The sequence below is a fragment of the Salvelinus fontinalis genome, chromosome 2 (assembly GCF_029448725.1).
Source record: "Salvelinus fontinalis isolate EN_2023a chromosome 2, ASM2944872v1, whole genome shotgun sequence".
NCBI lineage: Eukaryota > Metazoa > Chordata > Actinopteri > Salmoniformes > Salmonidae > Salvelinus > Salvelinus fontinalis.
In genome coordinates, this window is record NC_074666.1 from 38,742,982 (window position 1) to 38,769,806 (window position 26,825).

At 42.7% G+C, this 26,825-nt stretch overlaps 2 protein-coding genes across 2 annotated transcripts in view; both read left to right on the forward strand.

Annotated features, from left to right (window-relative positions):
• The first annotated feature begins 2 nt into the window (after nucleotides 1–2).
• Nucleotides 3–20,498, forward strand: LOC129818340 (matrix metalloproteinase-28-like). Its single transcript, XM_055874138.1, has 9 exons — nucleotides 3–855; nucleotides 2,698–5,711; nucleotides 9,717–9,793; nucleotides 11,471–11,673; nucleotides 16,340–16,561; nucleotides 17,014–17,259; nucleotides 18,813–18,962; nucleotides 19,303–19,470; nucleotides 19,705–20,498. The coding sequence occupies exons 2-9, from the start codon at nucleotides 5,550–5,552 to the stop codon at nucleotides 20,100–20,102; spliced, it is 1,626 nt and encodes a 541-aa protein (XP_055730113.1). The 5' UTR covers nucleotides 3–855; nucleotides 2,698–5,549; the 3' UTR covers nucleotides 20,103–20,498.
• Nucleotides 20,499–21,034: 536 nt separating this feature from the next.
• Nucleotides 21,035–26,825, forward strand: part of LOC129818377 (collagen alpha-1(XXVI) chain-like) — a 49,306-nt gene continuing 43,515 nt past the window's right edge. Inside the window, exons 1-3 of the mRNA XM_055874208.1 lie at nucleotides 21,035–21,468; nucleotides 22,236–22,358; nucleotides 23,420–23,523. Coding sequence (XP_055730183.1) covers nucleotides 21,308–21,468; nucleotides 22,236–22,358; nucleotides 23,420–23,523 — 388 coding nt within the window. The 5' untranslated portion in view covers nucleotides 21,035–21,307. The remainder of the gene's footprint in view (nucleotides 21,469–22,235; nucleotides 22,359–23,419; nucleotides 23,524–26,825) is intronic.

Here is a 26,825-nt window from a genome sequence, read left to right on the forward strand (position 1 = left end):
ATGCTGTTTTAAGATCAAAATGTGTTACAACTTCTGAAGTCACAGTGCATCTTTGACAAGCCTATACTACCCCTGTAAGACTATACTTGGATGTAGTTAGCTGAATAGGCAACAGGATTAGTCAAATGTTAGTAGGTTCATTTTCATGCAGTGTCTATTAGCTGGAACTATCCTGTGTTATACTTTGGGTGCTTAAATCCAGTCCGCCCACAATGGTCGCCGCCCAACTCCATCGTAAATCTTTGAGTTTAATTGGCTAGGGGCCTGTCAAATCATTGCAGATGGCAGGCAACTCAATTCAATTAATGTGAGAACTGCGTACCTAGGTAGCTTGTCTGATTAATCAGGCTGTATACACAATGAATTGGTATATACAGCCTTGAAGTAATGCCTGCAAATCATGTACATTTTCCTTACAAGACAGAATGTTTAATTAAATTACATTTAAACTTACTATACTGGTTGTCTGTGCAGTTTGTCTTCAACTGCTCTATGGAACCAAGAATGCCATAAATTGTTCTGAATCAGGGTAGAGTACAGAGAACAATCCACACTTTTGGGAATTGCAGATTTTTGTGTAGATATAAATCAGAATATTTGTTTTTGAAATTCACACACAAAAAAAGTGTTGATTGTTCTCCACCCTCCCGATTTAGATAATAGCCTACCATTTGCGTTGTCATGGCACGCTTGGTTCAATAGTTAGGCATATTGACAAGATTAAAAACTGAACATCCAGTATAAAACTAATTTTACCTCGGTGCTTAACATAACCATATAACGTTACCTAACTACTCTCTAAAAAGTCGGGTAAACAATACATTCCTATGGATAGTTTGTCCCGATAGAGTACCGGTAAGTTCAAATGTAATTGCATTCAACATTCTGGCTTGTAAGGAACATTTACACGATTTTGCAGGCGTTAGTTTCAGGCTGTGCATACCAATGAATTGTGTATTAACGTTACAACCTGATTAATCAGACTAAAGTTAGGTGGCTAGGTATGAAACACTACTGGATAGCTATGGCTGAAGACAATTGTAGTAGTTAGTTAAAATAGCTGTGAGAATAGCTCATGACAAGCTAAATAGCTAGCTATGGCAACACAATATGGTTATGGTAAGCCAGTGTTAGCATATTGGTGGCCAGTTAGCTAGCAATCACAGCTACCAAGCCTGAAAAAGAGCTGGCAAGTAGTGCTAGCTAGCTACTTGTTGCACTCAGACACCAAGGGCTAGCGCGTTAGCTGGCTAACGTTATTCAACGTTTTTTTCGTCATCATACTTTAATCATTGACCTATTGTTATCACACTTTCTACAGTAAAATAAATGCAAGATATATGTAGCTAGAAAGATGACAGACCCGAGGAGTAACGTGCAGGGCAGAGATCTTTGGGCAGCTAAATTAGCGAGTAGCTTTGCTAGCTAGCTTGTCAGTTAGAATGCAAGCGACCTAGCTATAAGCTAAAGTTAGCTGGAGTAAAGCTGATAGCCAAATAAGTTGGTCAACTATCACGAAGTTGTCAGCAGCAATTTGACATTATCTTTAACAACACCGTGGCTAGACAGTTTATCAACAAAAACTATAGCTATTTAGATAAAAGCTTAGGGAACTAGCAAGCTATGTAGCTAAACTTTATAAAGTTGACATTAGCTAGCTCGCTACCCTACTAACGTCCTTCTTTGGTATCATTGCGTTTACACATTTTTCGTGCATGCCGCCACCTACTGTGCGGGAGTGTGTGGTCATAACTCTTTTTTTATTTTATTTTTATTTAACCTTTATTTAACTAGGCAAGTCAGTTAAGAACAAATTCTTATTTACAATGATGGCCTAGGAGCAGAGGGTTAACTGCCTTGTTCAAGGGCAGAACGACAGATTTTTACCTTGTCAGTTCATTGTCAGCTTTACATTTTGTGTAATAAAAAACAACAAATTTCACCACCAACCCAACATATTTGATACAAAAAAAAACGAATTGCACCACCAACCAACCCAACACATATATACCACTATTTCATACAAGAAAACACCACCTCATTTCACTACTTTGGCCATAACTGATCCGATGGCCTGGGAGGACGGGGCTTTTTAATTCAACACCTTGACCCAAGTACTTCTTTGCAGTTGCCACCACAACATCTATTCTCTGTGATTTAAGTTCCATTTCTGTAGTACATTTGATAACCATGGCAACAAATGTTAAGAAGCCAACCTTACTGAAGCACATATTTGTATCACTGTATTGGCCTAGGCCTACTACATTTTACATACAAATGTCATTTTAGTAATTTAGCAGACGATCTTATCCAGAACAACTTACAAGAGCAATCAGGGCTGGCGCTCCCTTGGGTTCGTGCCATGGGGGAGATCTTCGTGGGCTATACTCAGTCTTGTCTCAGGGTAGTAAGTTGGTGGTTTGCGGATATCCCTCTAGTGGTGTGGGGGCTGTGCTTTGGCAAAGTGAGTGGGGTTATATCCCGCCTAGTTGGCCCTGTCCGGGGGTATCGTCGGACGGGGCCACAGTGTATCCCGACCCCTTCTGTCTCAGCCTCCAGTATCTATGCTGCAGTATTGTGTCGGGGGGCTAGGGTCAGTCTGTTATATCTGGTGTAATTATCCTGTCTTATCCGGTGTCCTGTGGGAATTTATGTATGCTCCCTCTAATTCTCTCTCTCTCCCTCTTCCTCCTGGAGGACCTGAGCCATAGGACCATGCCTCAGGACTACCTGGCCTGATGACTCCTTGATGTCCCCAGTCCACCTGGTTGTGCTGCTGCTCCAGTTTCAACTGTTCTGCCTACGGCTATAGAACCCTGACCTGTTCACCAGACGTGCTACCTTGTCCCGGACCTGCTGTTTCGACTCTCTCTCTCTACCGCACCTGCTGTCTCGAACTCTGAATGCTTGACTATGAAAAGCCAACTGACATTTAGGTGCTGACCTGTTGCACCCTCTACAACCACTGTGATTATTATTATTTGACCCTGCTGGTCATCTATGAACGTTTTAACATCATGGCCATGTACTGTTATAATCTCCACCCGGCACAGCCAGAAGAGGACTGGCCACCCCTCAGAGACTGGGTCCTCTCTAGGTTTCTTCCTAGGTCCCTGCCTTTCTAGGGAGTTTTTCTTAGCCATCGTGCTTCTGCATTGCTTGCTGTTTGGGGTTTTACGCTGGGTTTCTGTCTAGCACTTTGTGAAATCAGCTGATGTAAAAAGGGCTTTATAAATACATTTGATTTGATTTAGGGTTAAGTGCTTTGCTCAAGGGCACATTGGCAGATTGTTTACCTAGTCGGCTCAGGGATTCGAACCAGCAACATTTTGGTTACTGGCCCAACGCTCTTAACCGCTAGACAGCTAGGATACTACTCACCTTTGACCCATCCTCCTCTACTCTCTTCACTGCCTCAGCATACGACACCTTCTGTTCTACTCTGACCTCAACCTATCTCTCCCGCACCAGGCATTTCTGATCCCCAGCAACATGGGTACCCCCACAATTGATACACACAGTTTTTTCCACCAATACTATACATTCCTTTGTCCCATGCCCTACTGCACACTTCTCACATCTCGGGAATCTCCCTCCTACACACTGCTGCAACATAACCATAAGCTTCGCATCTATAACACCTTTGTGGGTTTGGCACAAAAACTCTCACGGGATAACTGACATATCCTAACATGACTTTGCCAGGTAAAGACTCTGCTTCAAAACTCAAAAGGACAGTGTCTTCTCAGTTTCACCAAGAACGCCACCAGGTCTGCATCGCAACAAACAGCGAGCATCACAGACACAGGGAATCTTCCATTTCAGTTGCTCCACTTCAACACTTAACGCCACCAAAGTAATCACTCCTTTCAAACGCTCAAAGGCGCCCTGCTCTGGAGAGCAAAGCAAGTCACAGGTCTTGTCCTGAGGCATGTGATGTTAAGCACCCGCTCCCTCTGGGCAGAAGAAACACAGAAAATCAAGTCCACTTCGAGCCACCTTCACCGATTTAACAGTGTCCAATTTCTTTTCTACCCAGCCTGAGACTACATATTGGTCAGCCAAATGTCACTCCCACTGGGCCAGAATCATCCTTTGCATGACCATCTGGTCGAGGCTCGGTCTTCACCACATCTGCCACCGCAGGTAATTCATCCTCAATCTCATCAGGTTATATTTCTAAGCCATCAGAGACAGCACAGTGGGGTTTGTAGTACTTGGCCCAAATCTACCTCAACACACATCTTCCCTCTGCAGTTTTTCTTTTTCCTCACTGTCTATAACCACATCTATCTGTTCATCACGCTCATGCCACACTTTCATCCGCCCTATTGTTTGCAGAACATGCACAGATGGCCTTTCAACAATACCCAAATTCTGTTCCTTAGCCCAATTTAGTAGTCTGGCTATCTCTTGCCTCTCTATGCTCACAAAACGTTCCACAGTCATCAGCCAAGTCTCCTCTTTGTCATCCCCAGAACCCTCACTGGGAGTCGCCACGTTCCCAGCTAAAAATCACTGATGACGTTTCAAAATGGTCATCTCTAGTTACCACATGCAGTTACGTCATATGTGTTTTGCCACTTCTATACCAGGGGTCCTAACCTTCTCTGCTGCGAAGTGCTGCAAAAATGTTGACAACAGACCAGAGACCGCCCCCTTTCACTGTGGTCACCCAACCATCTGTGAATGGTGGGTCAGGGAAATTGCCATGTCATATCCATTCAACAAGCTCAAACATTATGGATAATATAAGAATCTTTGTCGATATCAAATATACTTTCTGTGAACAGTGAATGGTCTTCAAAAATCCAGTGAGATTGTAAACTTGTCCTGCCAGTGCAAACTATTTGAAATGGCAATTTTTTAAATGTCCAGAGAAAAAATACTTGATGCACAGTTTATGGGACTTGGTCTTCAATAATCAAATTGTGAACTATTTGAAATGTACATTTTATTCAGCAGCAATCCATCTGGGCAAATAATTATATTTTGATTGCATAAAAAGATAAATATCAGTTTTTAATGGTAAAGAATGAAAATAATAAAACCAGAAATAACAAGTGATTAACAAATAATAACACCGTTTTTTTTTGTCTTTAATACATCAGGAAATATTAACTTTTTTTATAAGTAGTAAAGTGTAAAGGTATTTCTTCAAGAAAATGTGTGCACTGGCTTCAGCTATAGTATGTAGTTTAGTATGAGGAATAGTACTATTCAGCAGGCCCACTAATTATTACCATGTTGTTACTTCTTTATTTCCTGCTGTAAGGTCAGGTGCTACCAACCTTTCTTTCCAGGACGTTACAGGCGTTATTAATCTAAATTGAATGCAGCTATGGAACTCCACATTTAGTTCCAAGACTGAAGTTGGAATTCTGTTGGAAACGAGGCACATCATTCAATTTTGGAGGCGGTGTCTCTGAGCAGACTCCTCGCATTGTGGCTCCAGATACAGACGGCGAAATGTAGACATCTCGATATCAAGTTTATGTCTTTCAGGATATTTAGTCAACACGTATTTCAGTCATTTAACGTGGCCAAGTATGAAGACTTGCGTTGTCGGCAAGATGAACATTTTACCTGAGACAACTTTGTGGACATTCGTGTTGCAGCTTTCTTGTGTGCTGCTCACGTTGAAGGCAACCGTTACCGTTGGCTCACCTGTGCTGCTAAATGTCCCGCCACCACCTGAGACTAGTGCTGAGGTAGGTTATGCAAATTACCTGGAAAATCATGAATTATGGCAAGGACTGGCTTTCACATTTCAGTGTAATAAATGATGCTCAATTGTTTGAAGAAGGCAACGGGTAACGTTATTGTACTGCCATTTACTTTCCTGTCATTACAGTTTCACCGAATACTTTCCCCACTTCTTCCTCATGTCTTACTCTTATTCAAAATTCTATCATTTCTATTCCTGAGTTTTTTTTATTGGATGCACATTACTGTATGTGATAACTAGGCTATGTATGAGGCATGTATGAGGCATGTTTTCCTAACTCTCGCAGTTACTATGATTTCCTCACTGCTTGGATAACTCTCAGCAAGGCTTTACCATGTTTTGTTGTAAGCAGAGCTCAGGGTTAGTTGACCCAGTCAGAGTATTATGGCTTTGCACACAACACCGAATTTGTTCCTGACCACAGCTTGCCTGGCTTTCCTGACCTTAACTCTTGGTAAATCTGCCCTTTGGATTCCTCCCCTGGCCTCCCCGCCAGTCCAACATTGTACCCTCTGTTGCTCTACACACCCTTAGTCCCAAACACATGACATGGGTAACATGGGATAAGAAAACGGAGGGGCAGTAACACCAGTATTGTGACCAGGGCTTTGGATGACTGTGCAGCCTGCTTAGCACAAACACATGTATATGTTCATTATGTTTCACCACAACATGGGTCTGTCTTTAGATGTGGTGCTGTTTAACATTTATTTATTTATTTTACCTTTATTTAACTAGGCAAGTCAGTAAAGAACAAATTCTTATTTTCAATGACAGACTAGGGACAGTGGGTTAACTGCCTTGTTCAGGAGCAGCATGATGTTTACACGGCAGGCAACCTACTACTGTATGGGTTTAAGGCATATAAATCCTTTGATGATGTTCGGGGACAGTACCTTCGCCTTAGGGAAATGCATGTCGTTCACCAGCCTGGCCTCCGAGCCATACGAAACATACTTTATGTATTTCTGAGCACCTCCAAGACGTATGATACCTACTAATGGTCTAGTTACTATAGACAGAATTGAAAGTAGGGAGGTTGGTCGGGGAGGATGGGTAGGCGTAATCCTCGACCATCTAGCAATCCAAAGGTTGCATGTTCGAGTCACATCAGGTCAACTGTAGAATTTTAGCTAACCCTTCACCTAACCATTATTCTAAACGTAAGACAATTCACCTAACCTGCTACGTAAATTCACCTAACCTTTGTTGTTTTAGTTCTCCTAACCACCAACATAAATTCTCCCCTTTGTTGTTATGACGCAACAAGCAACTTGCTCTCAGAGAAAGACGTAGAATACTATACGTAATACAATACATATGTTAAGTTACATCATCCAATTTGTATGCTATTGTATGACCAGATAAGACGTATGAGACTGTATGTCTTATAATGCGTATGATATTGTATGATTGCTATTCAATTCGTAAAGTAATGTAATATCATACTAAATGGAATGTCACAGATTTAGCTACAGAATAATACAAGTTCCCAAGAGACCATGTTGCATACACAGGAACACTCAAGTCAACAAACTGTTGCCAGGCATAGATTCCTTTAGATGAGGTTTACTTGTGGACTTATTGTCTCCAAATATTAAATACAGATATGCTTCTGGAATTGTAGAGTTTAGATTCATTTAGGAGTGTTAAATGTGTGATACTGGTCACTTCTCTTGTTCTGTGATACTTCCAACTCAATCCAATTGACTTATTCCCCTGTCCCCTCTTTTGTTTAGAGTTTATATTGTCCATCATTGCCTACTTCACTGTCGTTGTCATGCACTTCTGTTGAAATAAGTAATTGACATAGAACCCTGAACTATATTTGAGGTTGAAGGGGTCATGAGCTTTCTGTTCCATTTGACATATGGTTGTTCACCTTCCAGATAGTGAAAGTCAAGTGAAAGGCTCATTGTGTTGGTGTAAACTAGGAGGCAAGTGGCAACAGGAATTGTAGGCCTCCTGCTGGAGGAATGTTTTCTTCCACTAAGCATCCTTCCACCGAAGAAGCCTTCATCTTGTTTAAAGCACAAGAAGTGTCTAACTGGAAACAAAGGCTGTGAATTTCGTTTTTTTTATACCAACAAGTAGCTATTTTTCTGCTTCTAAAACTTTTAAGGGTCTGTATTTGTGGAAGCCTGGAAAATGTCAACCTTTGGTTCTCTTACTCATAGAGACGACAAGATTGAACGGCTCCGTTTTCATTCTTTACGTCTGCGTTGCGTCGTAAAATGTCGGTCCCAGTTTCATGGTTCTTTACTTCACACAACGGTCATTCCTTTATTGGGAATTGAGCTTTTGAACAACAAAGTAGGCTACATTGTGAGCTCTTTGTGGTTTAGCCTAATTGTAGCCTTATTCCTCAATTTTCCCAGTACAGTACAGCCCATTTTCCACTTTTTATAGTTTTTGGTCACACAAATAACAAAGAGTATAGTGAACAACAGAGAACTGACTCATTTGCCGGGCTGAATTTTAATTTTAGATCCATACCCGTCACTTGATCTCAAGTTAGGATTTCACCCTGGCACTCTGATCTACCAATGGTCCGTTGTATTTGTCTGTTGGAACGCTGTATCATCTAGCATGCTTTAGATCCAGCCTTATTCAAAACCCAAGACTACCCAGTCAATTCAACCCGTCTGGTTTTCTTTGCAATTAAAATGGTCTGTGGAGTTCCACTCTAATGCAGAGGCCCTCTCTCTAGTCTCTACCCAGCTGTGCTGGCTGTTTTCCATTAGGCAGCCATATAAGGGACCTGGGCCACGGAAGACCCAGGGGAGTGCCGCTTATCATCACCCAGCTGCAGAAGTGGGCCTGAGTGCCACATCCCACAATGCACTCTGCGCGCTCCCAGCTGCTCATGGGAACAGCACTGGCTGGTGGCCCTCAGGGCCTAATCAATCCAATCATAGAAAAGTATGATGGGGGAACAACCCACCACAAACATCTCTGGCAGCGGTGTGAAACTTCTCAATGGCATCTCTGGTGTTAGCATCTGCTATAATGATTCTAAGACCACTTAGCCCTAATTTGAGTCCTCTGCTGCATTCACTCAGTGCTTGATGTTTCAGGTTCTTTCATACCAGCCCAATGCTTTCCTCTCTCCCCTCCAGGCTGTCTTGACCATGGTATTCTAAATCATTCAAGTGTTGGAGTCTACAAATTACTAAATTACTTTGTAGGGGAGAGTGGGGAAAGTTGAGCTGTTTTTACATTCACCATCACTCCATCTAACATACATATTTTTCAGGATGTTGTGTATCCATGGAAATCCTCAAAAATCATCTAATCATTACAGTTTTGAAAACATAGCTTGTCCAAAAAAAGTGGTCTCTTGGCACAACTTACCCTGGTACACATTTCTATACTGAATGAAATATTACCGCTACCTTTTTAAAACTGTCTATCTTTATTTCCCAAACACAATTCAACATAATTACGTTTTAAGCATATTTTAACACACGCTTAACACCTAACGAACACTTTGTACTTTTTTGTCACACTTTTAACATATGCCAGGCCCTGTTACCTCATATCCTATGCTTGCTGATGATTTCCATTACGCCTGGGAAGAAAACACTTACATTGGCTCAACTTACCCCAAGGCAAACATTTTGACTATATTAGCCCACACAGCTACAAGGATGCACTTTCATGCTGGCTTTAGGACCTCATATTGAAGCTTATAGAGACCCCAACTAATGTATAGAACAATCTTAAAATGATCTACTTTGGTTAAGATACAAGCGTCATGGACCTAACTTCCTTCACAGGCTCTGTGAAATGACAACCTTTTCTTAAATATTTGGTCAGATGAATTTTATGTATGGTTTCCTAGAAAAAGGGTGGCTAAACTTAACCCTTTGGCTCAATTTACCCCAATCTCCCCTATTGATTTGTTCCCTTGCCTTGAACATAGTCTATGGTCCAGGAGAGAGTGTGATATACATTCTGAATTTGTATGTTCTGTTTTCCTGTATAGAATTTTCTGGAGAAGTATGGATACCTTGAGGAGGAGAATCACCAACACAATGATACTGAGGTCAACACAGCTCTCAGGTACAACAAGGCTGGTATCTTTTAACCTACCAGAAAGAGCACTTTACAGTAATAATGGGAAATTAGGGACATTTTTAATCGAGTGTGGTCAATGATTGATTACAATGTATTGGTTGTTACAGAATATGCCATGTACATTTTTCATTGACTTTGTGTACTCACTAATTTCTCAGAATATCAAATCTGAGGAAAAACTTTTCATTCTCTGTGAAAATGTCTTTGAGGTTGTGTTGACATAGCTTTATCAGAAGTGTGTCCCATTCTCCAGTTGTGCTTGAGTGAAAAAGCAAGCACACGTCTCTGTTTTCACAGTTGCACTGTGAGTTACTGAATATTTGGAGAAGAAAAGCCTAACTCATTTAAAAGATTTATCGAAATGTATTGCATGTTTATTTTCTATCACAAAGCAAAAGCTTGGTTTCACTAATGGAAGTAACAGTCTGCCACCAGAGCCTGGTATTTATCCAGGTGATATGACAGCTATTATTTATGCTGATATTTAAACTACACGCATTTGACACTAATGAAGAGCTAGACGATGCATTACCCCCATGCTCAGCAGGTTTAGAACCTTCAATAGAACACTGGTCACTCTAATGTTTACATACTGTTTTACCTACTTCATATGTATATGCTGTATTCTAGTCAAGGCCATCGTATTTAACTATTGCTGTACATATACTATTCTACGTATTCCTCAAATATACTACACACACACACATATATATAAGTAAAAATGTATACACAGCGTGTGACGGGTCAGCTAGTCCGAAACACCCTAACACAGGCGGGAGGCATGAATTGAACAGACCATAGGCAGTGTTTGTGGTTCCTTTTGTATTGTCACTCAACGGGTTCTTTCACCCAACAAAATAATTCCAGTACAAGGTAGCGTCCAACGCTGAAACAGCGTAAAAAGAATAAACCTAAACTAAGCAGCTGACCAAAAGGCCATGGCCAAAAAGGGAACACAAAACAACAAACGGCTCCCCTTCTCTTTAGACGATTGTCTACACATATTTACAGGGGGGACGCTTCCCTCTATCTATGGCCAGCCTTGTTTAACATAGAGCCAAGGTGCATCAGATAAAGCCGCTTTCTCTGAGGTACGAAAGTCCAACATCCTCACCAGTCCCCATGTCTGCTCCCAATCCACCTCGAGCTCATCTCCTGGCACACCTATATAGAAGGAGACACCAAGCCAATTAGTGGGCCCAGGTGTGTACTGTACTAATTGGCTTTACACTGAGTACCTATCCCCTGAGAAGGGTGCTGTCATGTCGTCTTCCTCCGGCTGGTCACTGAACCCTCACAATACATACTCTGTATTTCTTAATTTCCTTATTTTACTTTTTAGATTTGTGTGTATTGTTAGATATTACTGTCCTGTTAGAGCTAGGAACACAGCCATTTCGCTACACCCGCAATGACCTCTGCTAAATATGTGTATGTGACTAATAAAATGTGATTTGATTTGAAGGTTTGATTTCAGTTGTAAAGAACACACACTACCATCATCACATGTGGATTACTTGTAAAGTGCTGTATTGATTGCACCACATTCTTAGGGTTTGCAACTTTTTGATTCTATTTGCTCTCTGGATGTGCTCTCTGATCTTCGTTTGCCGTTCACTCTTCTTTTATCATTCATCCATCTCTCCTCTGTCTGCCTCTCAGGGAGTTCCAGTGGCTTACCCACCTGCCAGTCACTGGGCGTCTGGACAGTGCCACACGGCACCAGATGGCAGAGCCCAGGTGTGGGGTGAGGGATGACAGGGGCCAGCAGGCCTGGGCACAGAAGGTCAACGACATCTTCCATGGAAGTCTGACCAAACCTAACATTGGACAGCGTCTACGCAGGAAGCGCCGTAGCCAGCTAGGTTAGTGGCCTCCTTTAGCTGATTTGGGCTCACTTCTGGCCAACTTCAAACCAACCTCCTAGATATTACTCATTTTTTATTCCTTCCTTGAAGATCAAATGTTTGATTGAAATGTAGTTGGCCCATACAGATGGACTTGATTATACAGGTCATATTTCAAGAATAGACTGCTATAGCAATGCCAATGTGACTTTATTGTCTAGAATGGAGAGGTCAGGCTAACTAATCTCATCAGCTGTACTGTGACTCGATACTGCATCCTCAATTAAATTATCATCTAATCAACTATTACCATTTATTGAGGTCATAACATTGTTGTTTGCTCAATGACTCCCAATAGCAAGCTGCCCTGTTGGTTTCTTCAATGACCAAATTCTTTTTTAGGGGGTTATCAACTGTTAGGCAGGGAGTCTCAAATCGAATGCTGGTTTTCCTTGAATTAGTCCCAGGTTAGAGGAAAACAAGGAAAATCAGCTTTACTACTGGCCTCGAAGTCCAAATTTGAGAAAATGGGCTTTGAGACCTCCACTGAAGGACTCTAGTGGCAGTCAACATCCATGGCCATGTGCTTTCTGTGGTTGGTCTCTGTTAGGGAGTTCACTACAAACTGTAAATCAGTGGGGGGTTCATGCCGTTTAAGATGAGGGAGGATGATTTTTTTATTTTATGAACATGGCCTTATTTCTATTACAGCATATTGGATGACTGTCATTCATATTCCATTCACCCAGCTCAATGTAACATCCATAGGTTTGGGCTACTACATGATGCTACAATTCTCCCTGTACCCATCATGAGGTTGAAGGAAAGTTTACAACGTAGGTGCACAGGTTGAGAGAATTTTGCATAATCAAGGTGACAGACAGTGACACATTTAATACCGCCTTGCATACATCTTGCCTGCATCTAGCTGATCTAGAGTGTAATCATTAGTCCAACAGTTGCAAACAAGAGTTTCTATTGGAAAAATGTACATAATTTTATCTCCATTTCGTTCCGTTTTCTTCCGTTTAAGAAATGTTTTTCAACAGAATTGGCACAATGAATACACCCCTGATCGCATGCAAAGACAGTTCACTTTCATACCAGCTACATACAAACGGCTCCTTGTATATATTATTCCTTTTCCTATCTATCTACGCGCTCTCCTCTCACCTTTTCCCTTGTGGACTTCAGTGCACAACACATCAGCTGTCTGTGAACAGGTGGGAAAAAACTTTTCACGCCAAACCTCCATATCGCTAACCACACACAGCCTACTGTACATCATTGTCACGTCATAGTCAACATGTCTACTAGAACTAACGCATTAGTAAACCCGCTACAATCATGCAGTACAGTGTACAGTCAACAGCAAGCAGTTTAGCAGTTACACCAGCAGGCCCTGGTGGCAATAAATTTATAAAACCAAAAGCGTACCTTGACTTGGAATAGTTCCAGTGTTGGATAGCCATAGCCAGCTAGCTAACATAGCATCTCTCTCTGTTTGAACCGGGTGTTTGAGTAGGGTAAACAAGCTACTGTAGCTGCATTCGATGCTAGCTAAGTAAGTGAAAGTTTAAAAAGTATATACTCCAAAATATAGCTAGCTCTCTCTTTCTCTTGCTTCTCCTTAATTTTGGAAGAAATTAATTTGTTCAAAACTGTTCTAACTATTGTCTTTCTCTCTCTTTGAGTAAACTACTCACCACATTGTATTTGTATTGAAGTCAATTTGTATTGGGGACACTTCAATTTGTATTGAAGTCAATGTACCCAGAGGAGGACAGAAGCTATCTGTCCTCCGGCCACGCCATGGTGCTACCCTACAGAGTGTTGCTAAGGCTACTGTTGACCTTCATGGCAAAACGGTGTTTTATTAAATTATTTGAGGACATGTGAATATATTTAGCATAGTTTTATCTAAAATGGATAGCTTTTTCAATGTTTCACTATTTTATTTTTGTGAAATTCACTGATGAGGATGGTCCTCCCCTTCCTCCCCTGAGGAGCCTCCACTGCTGTAAATCAGAGCCAGCATAGTACAGATGTAGGATCATAATTTGATCCAGTTTGCTACAGCAGGAAAATAATCCAGCAGCAACAGGGCATGTGAATTATTATGTGGATATAATTAATGGACATTTTTGTAGGGTTTGATTCATTTACAAGTCTGAAATTTCAAAGTGGAATTTATAGACTTTAGAACCCTTTTTAAACCTCAAATACAAGACAAGTTTGAAATGTCCTGCATTGCAGGAATGTTCTGCAACAGGGTGAAAAAAATAAGATCCTACATCTGTATGTAGGCTATCTACACATACTGCCATTGAAATATCTTCAGGGAATTCTCCAATCTCCACTTGTGTGTGGGAAGCACATTCTAAATTAGATATAAACTCTCTGCACACACATCCTATTTCATCTTAAAGGAGCTCCCCAGTCCATTTTAGTCTGTGAGAACCACTGCCTAAATTATTAAGATATACGACAGTCTTTTCAATGTTCCGAGGGCCATATGGAGACTGTCCAACACATCTCCACTGTGTGATAGATAGGCCTACATGCTCAGTGGTAAATGGAGCTGTTTTGGGGTATTAGGGTGCTGGTGTTTGTGTTTGTGGTTTGGATGGAGAAAAGTATGTAATTCCACACAGCCCCTGAAGTGATTGGATAATACTAGAAGAATGCAGATGTAGGCGTCATACTGCCCACTTTTCCAGCTGCAAGTTTGTACCTGACAGCTGCCACCTGCTCCCTGTGCAAAGACGCTGGGAGAGAGTCCATGGAAGGACGGCTCAGGATCCTCTGGAGCAATCCTATTTCAGAGAAATCCCATCAATATGGATTACACACACGGATAGGAGATTGAAGGACAGTTTCTGCAAAGAGGCAGTTTTAGTCCCAAATTAAACTTTACAGAATTTTAATTGGAAGAATATGGCATTCTTTCAAATGTAAGTGAGGTACAGGAGAATAGTTATATGTATCTGTCCATCTACAGTACAGTAGTGAAGGCAGCCAGCAGAAGTCAAGGCAGGGGCTGGCTCTTACTGGCTCGTTGGTCGAGTACCAGAGAGACGCAAACGATTGCACCAACAGTCTTAGCTCATCTAGTCTCACCAATGAGGCTTGCTGGAACAGTCTTAGCTCATCTAGTATCACCAATGAGGATTGCTGGAACAGTCTTAGCTCATCTAGTCTCACCAATGAGGCATGCTGGAACAGTCTTAGCTCATCTAGTCTCACCAATGAGGCATGCTGGAACAGTCTTAGCTCATCTAGTCTCACCAATGAGGCATGCTGGAACAGTCTTAGCTCATCTAGTCTCACCAATGAGGCATGCTGGAACAGTCTGAGCTCATCTAGTCTCACCAATGAGGCATGCTGGAACAGTCTTAGCTCATCTAGTCTCACCAATGAGGCATGCTGGAACAGTCTTAGCTCATCTAGTCTCACCAATGAGGCATGCTGGAACAGTCTTAGCTCATCTAGTCTCACCAATGAGGCATGCTGGAACAGTCTTAGCTCATCTAGTCTCACCAATGAGGCATGCTGGAACAGTCTTAGCTCAATCTAGTCTCACCAATGAGGCATGCTGGAACAGTCTTAGCTCATCTAGTCTCACCAATGAGGCATGCTGGAACAGTCTTAGCTCATCTAGTCTCACCAATGAGGCATGCTGGAACAGTCTTAGCTCAATCTAGTCTCACCAATGAGGCATGCTGGAACAGTCTTAGCTCATCTAGTCTCACCAATGAGGCTTGCTGGAACAGTCTTAGCTCATCTAGTCTCACCAATGAGGCATGCTGGAACAGGCTTAGCTCATCTAGTCTCACCAATGAGGCTCACTGTAAACATTGAGATATGAGAGTTTTTTTTAGTGTCCTGTGGAGTTGTTCTCAATAAATTTTCTTTCAAGGAATGCTAGCAAAAAGGTTAAACCTTGTAGTGTTTTTTTCTCTATGCGATTTCACACATGCTCTTGAAATGTGTTTATCACACTCTGGCTCTAAGCTCATACAGGTGAAGAAGACCATCTCTTCCCACTGGTTTGTGCCTCTGTTAGAAACCAGCGTTTATCCAGACACGTGTGAGGTGGCCTTGCTTAGGGAATGTGTCTTATTGAGGAATAATCTGCTGCAGTCAATTGACAAGGTTATTTTTATTGCAAAGATGCATGGAGTTGTTTTGACACAAAAATAATTGATTTATTGCCTTAGACAACCACTCCTACCAATCCTATACAGCAAGAGCTCTTCTGAATTAGTTGATAACATTTTTTAAAGTTGTGTCACTGCTGTAACCACAAGTAATGTAATAAACATTACTCTCTCTGCACTTCACCAAAGGATTTACACTTATTGTTCAAAAAGAAACACTCACATCCCCATTATTGTGATTTGCAAACGTCCCTCTCTCTCTCTCTCTCTCTCTCTCTTCTCCTTCCCTCTCCCTCTTTCTATCTCTCTCTGTCTCCTTCTCCCTCCCCCTTATACTCCTCTCTCCCAGCTGCATGAATGACAATCTGAATCTTACCCAGCACAACAGTGCTCCCAAAAGTGGGTGCTAGTGACTCATTTACCATAACTACTCTTTTTCAACGTTCATATAATATCTCACTTCTTGGTCATGAGTCCCCCTTGCTCCTCTATATTCATCAGTCCACTATCTCATCTCTCTGCAGGTGAGAGGTGGCACAAGCGTCATCTGACCTACCAGGTGGTGAACTGGCCTGGTCACCTCCCTCGGGGTCAGGTGGCCCTAGCCGTACGCACCGCTTTCCAGCTGTGGAGTAACGTTTCGGCCCTGGCCTTCAGAGAGGTCACCCAGGGGTCAGCTGACATCCGGCTGGCCTTCTACGAGGGGGAGCACAACGACGGCATGGGCAACGCCTTTGATGGTCCAGGTGGGGAGCATAGCAGTATACCCTGTAGTAGTGGTTTGACATTTTGACTGATTCCTGTCAGTTCATAGTTTACCTAAAGGAAGGGAGAATGCATTTTCAAACAGGGCAATTTCCAAAGATCAATTGGGTTCCGCTGTGAAAGATCTCGCCTGCAACTATCCCCAGCTGTCACAATGTTCACATGCTTACAGATCCCTCTTGCCTGGTCTGAGAACAGCCACTAGCATCTACCGCTTTAGTGTTTCCAGATTTTAATGGACCAGATAATTATAAGAAACATGTTGATGGTTCCACCTAGCCTGAAAATGAGAGTTGAGAAGCTTCTACCATATTTCTTATGCCTGCCTGGCTCCTTCAGATCTGCACAGTTTGAAGGGGTAGGGGAATGGGTTGTTTTGGGAAGCTTCTCTTCCACCGCTGAACCCTCTGTATGTTCTTGTTTTTACCCCCAGGAGGCGCCCTAGCACATGCCTTCTTCCCATGCCGAGGGGAGGCCCACTTTGACATGGCAGAGCGCTGGACACTGAACGGCTACAAGGGCCACAACCTGTTCATGGTGATTGCCCACGAGGTGGGCCACACGCTGGGCTTGGAGCACTCTCCTGTGCGCCACGCTCTCATGTCCCCCTACTACAAGAAGCTGGGGAAAGCCACGGTGCTGAGCTGGGATGACATCACTGCTGTACAGCAGCTCTATGGTGTGTAGGCCTACTCCACTCTGAGAGAGGAACATTAAAGTTATTTGAAATTCAATTTGAATTTGAACATTATTTTTAACCAGTCACTTTACATGACAACTACTGCTGTACAAAGAAAATTGCCTAGTCCAAAGCGAAGTTACACTGAAGTGGAAGAAGAAAACTTGAGGAAGAGGAACGAGAACATATGGAGGTAATAGTCAGTGGTCAGGTAGAGGAGGGAACAAGGTTACACGAGGGTGACGAGATGATGATATGATGACATTAAGACCTCATGCTGAACTTAGTCCACAGATCTGACTAGAGATTGGATCAGCATCCATTTCTTTAACCCATCACCATCTGCTGTGCTATCATTCACCATGACATCATAGTGTCCGACGGTCCCGACCACCCTGTGATATATGAAGCATCAACTGAGAAAGCTAAAGGAGGGAATCTTTTCATATTAAATGTGTATCTTAAGCTATTGCATTCATTACAGGGAATCACACATGCTACCGTTTAAACGTACATTTTTTCCATCCAACCGCTCTAATGCTGTACACAGAGGGATGTCCAAAGATCACTCTATCCCAGAGCCAGGCTTCCGGCAGCTGGAGACAGTGTTGATCAGTGTTTTTTTCCCATCCTCTCAAGGTCACACCAAAGTAAACAAGCAACTTCCTTGTACATCAACGTTTCCATTTAGACAGTATAACAGGGAGAAGCCAGACAAACTATCTCTCCATGTTTTGTCTCGCTCTCCTTAGGGATGCCGATTTTTTTCAGACCTTTACACAAATGTTTGCTCAACGTTTTCCAAACAGAACGGGTGGGCAACATCTGGAGACAAATCAAAGGAGACGTTGTGTCTGCGAGTCAGTGGCATTGTAAAATCATTTGGCTCTCTTTACTTCTTTTGGCATTGGAATACAGTAAATTTAAAGTCAGCTCAGCTGTCAATATCTCAGCACTCAGTCATCTGTGATGTGTTGGGTTTTCCATTCTGCAATGTTATGGCGTGCCAAATCTGACAATTAGTGTCTTTTGTGTATGTTACCTCTCGAACTTGCTGTGAAACAGGCATATAGGTCTTATCTGCACCCACTAGGCAAAAACTGGTTGAATCAACATTGTTTCTATGTCATTTCATTCCCAAAATGTAATGTGATGAAGGTGAATCAACGTGGAAAAATTATTCGATTTGAAAAAAAGTCATCAACATAAGGAATTTGGTAATTTTTTACCCAACTTTTAGCCTAAATCCAATGACATGGTGACATTTTATGTTGATTTCACATTAGTTGACAACACAACCAATGTAAATCAAACTAGATGTTGAACTGATGTCTGTGCCCAGTAGATACTTGTCCATAGCAGAAAGCTTTAATGGTACTCCACTTGTAAATGTGCAGTCAGAAATACATCAATCAGTCAAGCTTTTTGCAGATGCACCTGGTCTATTGTAGTAACATAGAAGAATATGCATGTATATTACGTGTACCGGTAATCAGAAAAGCTTGGACATTACTGAAGCTACTGTCCTTTTTGTCATTGAATGTTCTCCATAGGGAAGCCAGAGAGCGGTCAGGTAATCCAGTTGCCTGGTCAGGTGTTCAGCTCTGCTCTACGGGACTGGGAGCTGTCTGAAGGTGGTACTTGGAAGCCTGATTCCACCCCACCTCCATACTGCAAGGGATTCTTTGATGCACTCACCATGGGTAGGACTTGATTGGTGGTCACTATCTGATCATGCTAGAAAGGCAAAAAATAGGTCCCATTGAAATGAATGGCTCTTTGTCACCAGACTGGAAGTTGTACTTACCTAGCATATTTGAGGCTAGAAGCAAGTTTTGGATAAGATTTGAGGTTTCGAACAAGACAAATATGACAAGTAAACAGCGCCATCTGGTGGATTTTGGCCTGTGATTGTTTTGGGACATAAGGTAATCAATCTCTTAGCAATTTACATGAATAGTAGGTTGAGAATTCTTCATTGACTTCTGAAGACGATGATATACTCTGATTCCTGAAAATAATTCATTTTATATTACCTTGCAGACCAAGATGGTACCAGCCTAGTATTCCGTGGGGGGCTGTTCTGGACTGTGTCTCCTGCAGGCAAGACCAGCTCCCCTCTACCTCTGCAGAACCGCTGGCCAGGATTACCCCTCGCCATTGAGGCAGCTGCTTACTCTCAGATGGACAATAAGTTCTACTTTTTCAAAGGTAGTGTGAAAATGAAGACACGAGTTACCCAGCAATAAACGTACCTGAAATTATTTGTTATTTTTATAGTAACAACTGTCCTTTATCATAGTTGGGGTTATAGTTCAGGTAGATTATAGCAGAAATGTTTCACACAGACTGCTTTTCCAGTTTGTGTCCTCGTATATGTGTTGCTGCATTGTAATTTCACATCTCACACAACCAGCACCTTCCTCCTTGCGTCTCTTCCCCCAGGTAGGCGAGTGTGGCGTTACTCCAGCAGTGGTGTGGACCCGGGCTTCCCCCTGAGGAGCAGCGAGCTGGGCCTCCCTGGACACCCTGACCAGGCCTTCTACTACCCCCGCCTGGGCCACCTGGTGGTGTTCAAAGGCCAGCTCTACTTTGTGCTCAACCTGGGGACCCTGAGGCCCGAGCCATACTACCCCCGCAGTCTGGACGACTGGAGGGGGGTCCCCCGGGGGACCAACGGAGCAGTCAGCCACCCTGATGGACAAGTGTACTTCTTCAAGGAGCGGCACTACTGGAGATTTGATCCAGAGAAAGTGCAGGTGACTGGAGAGGGGACGTGGGACACAGGGCTGGAGTGGACAGGCTGTTTGGGAACTCACCACAGAGGCAATAATATACTGTGACCACAAGAGGGTGCTAACTAACTGATTAAAGTGGTTGGCGAAGGAAATGTACAATGGATATATTCAGACTAAGCAATGACAGAGCTCATATTTTTTATGTTCATACAGTATTATTAAATAAGTATTCCTAATCCTACTTCATCCAGTGAACCAATGCTTTTGTTTGTAATGTGTTTGTTTTGTTGTAGACAGTATTAAGATATTCTGTATGGCATAGCCAATCTGTGAGTTATAAATTACATGTGGCTTTGTTGCACAAATAAATTATGTTTGTATGTTTTCTCTCAGACAAGTTGTTGTTGTTGGAGATGAAGTCTCTGGACTCTTTAGTAGACTATTGCATTCATAAAGACCTTTTGTATAATTATTTCATAAAATACCACATATGGCACTGTTTTTGCATTTGTGCTGATTCCTTGATGTGCTGATGGTGTGACAAAGGGACTGTTACAGGGACCTCCTCTTTATTAAAATGATTCTTAATGTGAGATCAAAAGAAAGTTAGTTTAGTTTTAAGTAAGCTACTATGTAACAATGTCTAATGCACTCTTGCATGCAGGCTACTAGTTCTCCTGGTGACATATCAGAGCCAAAGAGCTATTGATGAATACTAGTTGTTTTCTTCAGATTAATTGCTACTTTTTACACTTTTTGACCAATGAAATCGATATGATTTGCATCACCATTTGATTTGAACCTGTGAATCTTTGCACTTCAGTAACCTATGTTTTAATGTTGGTGCCTCGTGAATGATGTATGGATAACGTTTGATGTCTTCCTATTCCATACATGTAAACCTAATATCTAGCCCACCACCATCTATTCTGTTGATGGTGGTGAACTTTATCCCTTCCACATTACTCAGCGGTAATAATAAACCATGCGCAAAAACGACTGCGTCGAGCTTCCCAAACTACAGTGCGTATAGCGCTCAGACGCTGCTGCAGACATACAATCCCTCCAGACTTGGAAGGCAGAAGCCTAGCAACACGACAAAGGCAGTGACTGGGAGAACAGTAGGCTCCAGAATGTCTCACGACGTTGCAGATTTATATGGTATTAATTTACTTTAACGATATATTAGGACGATATATTCGTGCGCGGCGGCTTTGACTTCCCGAGACGCGCGTCTCCAAACTTTGTCCACTTCAAAATACAGGTAGTGTTCAACCTCTCACTCGAACAGAAACCTAACTTCTCGGACAATGACAGGTTCAATCATTTTTAGCATTCTCTGTATTTGGATGTTTTCACCCAGTCTGTCACGAGGGACCGGGTTTATCTATCAATTTCCAGGTGTGACATTGCAACGCATCCACACTGAACACACCGCTGGACCCCCTGCAGGCACCAATGCGGCTCGCAGGTAAGTGGACCTCAAGCAAATATTCATCAGATAAGTGATTATGAGTTCAAGTTGTTGTTCAATGTTAAACAGCTACTGATCTGTAGAAATATACATTTTTATATAGTTATCAACCCTGTTGAAGTTGTATGCTACCATGCATGAGCTTGTGCGTTGACTTTAACCAAAAGTATATAACTGTGGTACAACTATTTTCTTGCCCCCTAAGAATAACGAAGTGAAAAGCAGTACTGGCAATAATGGAAGAGAGTATTAAGATGTGGTTCTGGGTTTGGATTGGAATGGATGAATGGAGCAGACATTCAAGTTGCACATTGCTGCCAAATTGAATACTCTCTCTTAGTATGTGAATTGCCTCTCAGCTCCAGTTTATGACACTATAAACAACTTTATTTCCAATTTCACATCCTCACATCCTTTTATTGTCTAGATTTGGCCTGATACACCAAACTTCTCAACTGACAAAAGCGGACCGCCCAGAGAGTTGTCCTTAATAATGATGAATAGGAAAAAAGTATTTGGTTTATTATTCAAAGTTAAACGGAAAAACGTTTTTGACTGCCTTTTATTTGGATCCCCATCTCCTAGATACCATGCACACACACACACACGCGCACTAAAACTAAAACACACTCACACACACACACACACACGCACTAAAACTAAAACACACTCACACACACACACACGCGCACTAAAACTAAAAAACACACACATACACACACACACGCACTAAACCTTTGCCTCCCTATGGTCTCCTTTGGTAGGAACTGGTGTCAGTACACAGTGTCGAAGACTGTGTCATGCCAGGTGCACAACGGGACAGAGAAGCTGGTACAGCGTATGTTTCAGAGTTGCCGGTGGCCGGGACCCTGTTCTAACCTCATCAGGTATGGTCGGCACAGTTCACTCACTCACTCCAACAGGCCGGTCATGTAGTGGAAAATACAACTTCAGACATGAGAGGTTCTGGTTTCAGAGTTGCGCTGGGACCATCTCGTGTTGAGGGATCATCTGCTCAAATCACTGCATGTAATTAAAAAGATCATGCGCAGGAGCCCCACAATGTCAATTCACCGTCAAAGAACGATATAGATATACATCCTAATGGGTTGCAGTAGCTTACAACCATCTTGCTGAGCCAAACGCTTTGAGGGAAGGGCTACCATTTCCAGGTTTCCCTTGGTTCTCTTTAGGACATTTATGGGTCAAGTGCCATTATACATTTTGGTGGCCTTTGCTGACAGTGTATCCTGAATCATAATTCTACATGTCCTGAAGACAAAGCCATCTTGATGGAAAAGAGCAGGTCATTGATTCTGGTTTCAGTTGAGCTGGCCACGAGTCTGGCCAGACGTTGCACAGGGGTCATGATTATGGTGTTTGTATATTTGTAGCCTAAAGGGTCCTTAATGTCATCCAGCTTTGACTGCAGACAGTCTAATGACTGATTATTAAGCCTCATGGAAATATTATTTGTTTGTTGATTGAAGAAGGCAGATTTACTCCCTCGACCACCACACAGAGCAACAAGTCATCCACCATTAAGGCATATGAATATGATTTTTCCCATTCCAGTATTCCCAGGTCTGCCATTGCTCCCAGAACAGACACTAATGTAAGACCATAGCCATTTATTATATAGATGTGTGTGATTTGCAACTGTTTGGTTATTTTATGTCTTTGGGATCCATCCAGAAAGACTACTTTAATGGGTTCCCTGTATTCGGTCATAATGTTAAGCTTGGATCGGCATTGTTATTTTATCCCTATGTTATAGACTGTTTCAACATCTTTTGATTTAGAGTTATTCCTGTGTAAAGAGGTCAATGTGTTCTCTCCCTTGTCTGTTGTTAATGTTACTGAAATCATTGTAAAGGCCTCTAATTATGTCCGTGAAGTGAACATCTGCCTCAGTTAGTGACTATGCTCAGTGACTATGCTCTTTCAGTTACAGAACCATTGTCCGGCCCACATACATGCTGACGTATCGCCAGGTGACGGCGTTGGAGTGGAGGTGCTGCCCAGGCTTTATGGGCCACAACTGCAGAGAGGGTGAGTACTGCACCTGTGTTGTCTGTCCGTCCGTCCGTTCATCCTGCCTTTTACACTCAGAGAACTGGTGAGCTGGAGGTAGAAATGCCACAAGGGCACTGCAGTCAAAACTGTAGTCCCATTGTGTACCTCATGCATTGGTTTCATCCTAAACTCCCTGCTATAAATGACATCAAAATCGCAGGCTGAAAAACAATGGCTGATCATCACCCGCTCATGCTCTGTATTCTTGGCTGGGCCTTTTGTTTGTGTGGTTTGTTTTGTTTATTGAATCTCCTGACTGTGGTGTAAGGAAAACAATAGATAGGGATAGTCACTGAATCAAAAGCTCAACTTGGCTCTAAATGACCAATTATACTTACTGGTCCTCCCTTTTGGTTGGACTCACTGTTCTGCTTCTTCTTGGGAAAAGGTTCCTTATTGTAACTTAATGGACCAAGACACTGTGTTTCTTCTGTTCTCATGTCACCGATATGGAGGTTCAGATTTATGACTGGTGTCTGATACAGAGAACATGGCTCTGCTCCCCAGTTCAGACTGTAGCTCTGTTGAACATAGGATTGATGACCCTCCTTTGTGCTCTGAGGAGTCAACTTACTGAAGGAAAGCATATGTCATGAAGATGTGAAATGATTGTTAATGGCGCTGTATCATTCGTGGGGGACGACATGTCTACTTGTTTCTGTCTGTATGCATTGCTATCTATCTTTTATATCTGGATGTTCCAGTGGCTACCTGATGATGATGCTGCACTCTATCCTACAATTGTACCAAAAACAGTATGTTGTTGTCATATTTGTAAGGCATTGTGCGGTAACCATAGAGAATGATAGAGGACTCTAGGGCCCAAAAGCTTGTTTTAGCGTAGGCAGCGCCATTGAGGACTTTCACCATTTTGAAGTAGTCAACTGGGTGGGAATTCCTATGGGTTAAGGAAGGAGCACATAATTCCATCCAGGTCATCAAGAGGGATCAACCAATGAATTATACTTGTGAATAAACATTCCATAACAGGTTGCAGTCAATCGCCAACCTTGGCTTTACATGCACCCTTTCAGTTTGTTTACCAACTCATAGAAGTAGTAGAAGAAGAAAATGGACTACTTACTTCAAAATGGAAATGACCTCAATGGCGTTGCCCGTGCAGTCACAGACGCCATAATGAGACAGATACAACGAAGAGTCCTCTATCAATCTCTATGGCAGTGACACACACAAGTACATTCACACATACACACACCCCTCCACGTACTGTCTGGAGAGGGGCCTCTCCCTGACTGGAAGTGCTTTCCCTGTGAATGGGTAAACAGAGCCAGACTGTTGTGGAGTGGGGCGACCCTCGGTAAAGTGAACCCCCTGGCCCTACTGGTCTGTTCTACTGAGAGCCTTGTTTTGGTTTCAGGGGAACCAAGGTCATCCGCTCCAGCTGTTGTTAATGCACCAAACCCCCCTACCCAAACTCTCTCTCTTTCTACCTCTCCCCTGTTAGAGCGAATGTCTTCACAGGGCAGACTAGGAACCCCTGGGATTGGCTGTTTCAGGGCAGGAAGCTCAGCTCTAACACACACACACACACACACACACACACACACACACACACACACACACACACACACACACACACACACACACACACACACACACACACACACACACACACACACACACACACACACACACACACACACACACACACACACACACACACACACACACACACACAAATGCCACATGCAAATAGCTTCACTTAACATTCACCTACAGTAAATCATGTAAAACTGTCATTGGGAGATTTGCGTGAATCTCAAGCACCCGTTACAAATTAGGATTCAGCCATGATTCTTGAACATCTGCTTCTGGCCCCATCACCAAACATCTCCATCTTTGCAGTTATTCACATGGCTGCGGAATCCACCTTCATGGGAACTCAACCATGGCAATCAGATATCATGTCCTGCATGCATGACATGATCTGTCGATTTTGGTGAAGAAAAGGAGTGCTAGTCATAAAAAACATTTTCTTTCAGTTATAATTGCTGAATCAAAATGTTGAAAGGTATAAAATGTTGGTCTGGAATTCTCCAGTGTAGCCTTGTTGCAGCTTCAGGTGAAGGACCTGGCAGCAAGAGATGGGAGAGTGGTCCTGTCATGCTCAGTTGGTACACTCTTAGAAAAAAGGGTTGCAAAAGGGGTTATCGGCTGTTCTATAGAAGAACCATTTTTGGTTCCAGGTAGAACTATTTTGGGTTCCATGTTGAATCCTCTGTGTAAAGAGTTCTACCTGGAACCAAAAAGGGTTATTTAAAGGGTTTTCATATGGCGCTTGCATTGCCAGGATCGTGGGTTCAATTCCCGCTGGGGCCACCCATATGAAAAAGTATGCAAGCACTACTGTTATTCGCTTTGGAGAAAGGTGTCTGCCAAACGACATACAGTATATAGGTATAAAGCAATAGAGGAAGAGGGAGATATGGAAATGCAGAGACTAGAGATTTGTAACCTGTCCTTTATTCCTGGAACATCAGCAGTAGGAGCCGTACACATTCACTGTACACATACCCATTTCAAAACTCCAATGTGCTTTGAATGGCAAAAAAAGTTAAAAGAGCAAGGTGCTATTCACAGCCTCGTCTCTAGACTGTTGAAGCAAAGCACCCCAGGATCAGTGCTCGGGAGGCAATGTTATCTCTGGATAGGCAAGCCACAGTTGCAGAAGTCAGCCCACTTACTGTTGTGGCAAGAACCACATGCCTTTCCCGTCTTTACCCAGAAAGCATATGCTTCTGAGGGAAAGAAATGACATCATCAGGGGTTGGGAGGTCTCCCCCCCACTCTATCGACACAGTTGTTTCAGACAGCGTTCGCTCCCAGGGCCGTTGCGTTAATTGAAACCAGCGCGTCGTTGTTGTTTCAGGTTTGCGACTCTTCTAGAATGAGCTCTTCCAGGTTGTCGTCATGCCGTAATGCGCTGGGCGGCGAGTGTGTCATCTAGCCTTTGTGTGTGTGTGTGTGTGTGTGTGTGTGTGTGTGTGTGTGTGTGTGTGTGTGTGTGTGTGTGTGTGTGTGTGTGTGTGTGTGTGTGTGTGTGTGTGTGTGTGTGTGTGTGTGTGTGTGTGTGTGTGTGTGTGTGTGTGTGTGAAACCTGGTGGATGTGAAAGCTGGGTCTCAGCCAGCTGTCTGTGGTAGTGCATGGACAGCTGCTGTACCCCGGATTTCACTGGTCTATGGAAACAGCCGGTTAAGAGAAGAGGCATCACGACATCCACTCTTTGGAGCCATTGGACAGGGAGCCTATTATGGGA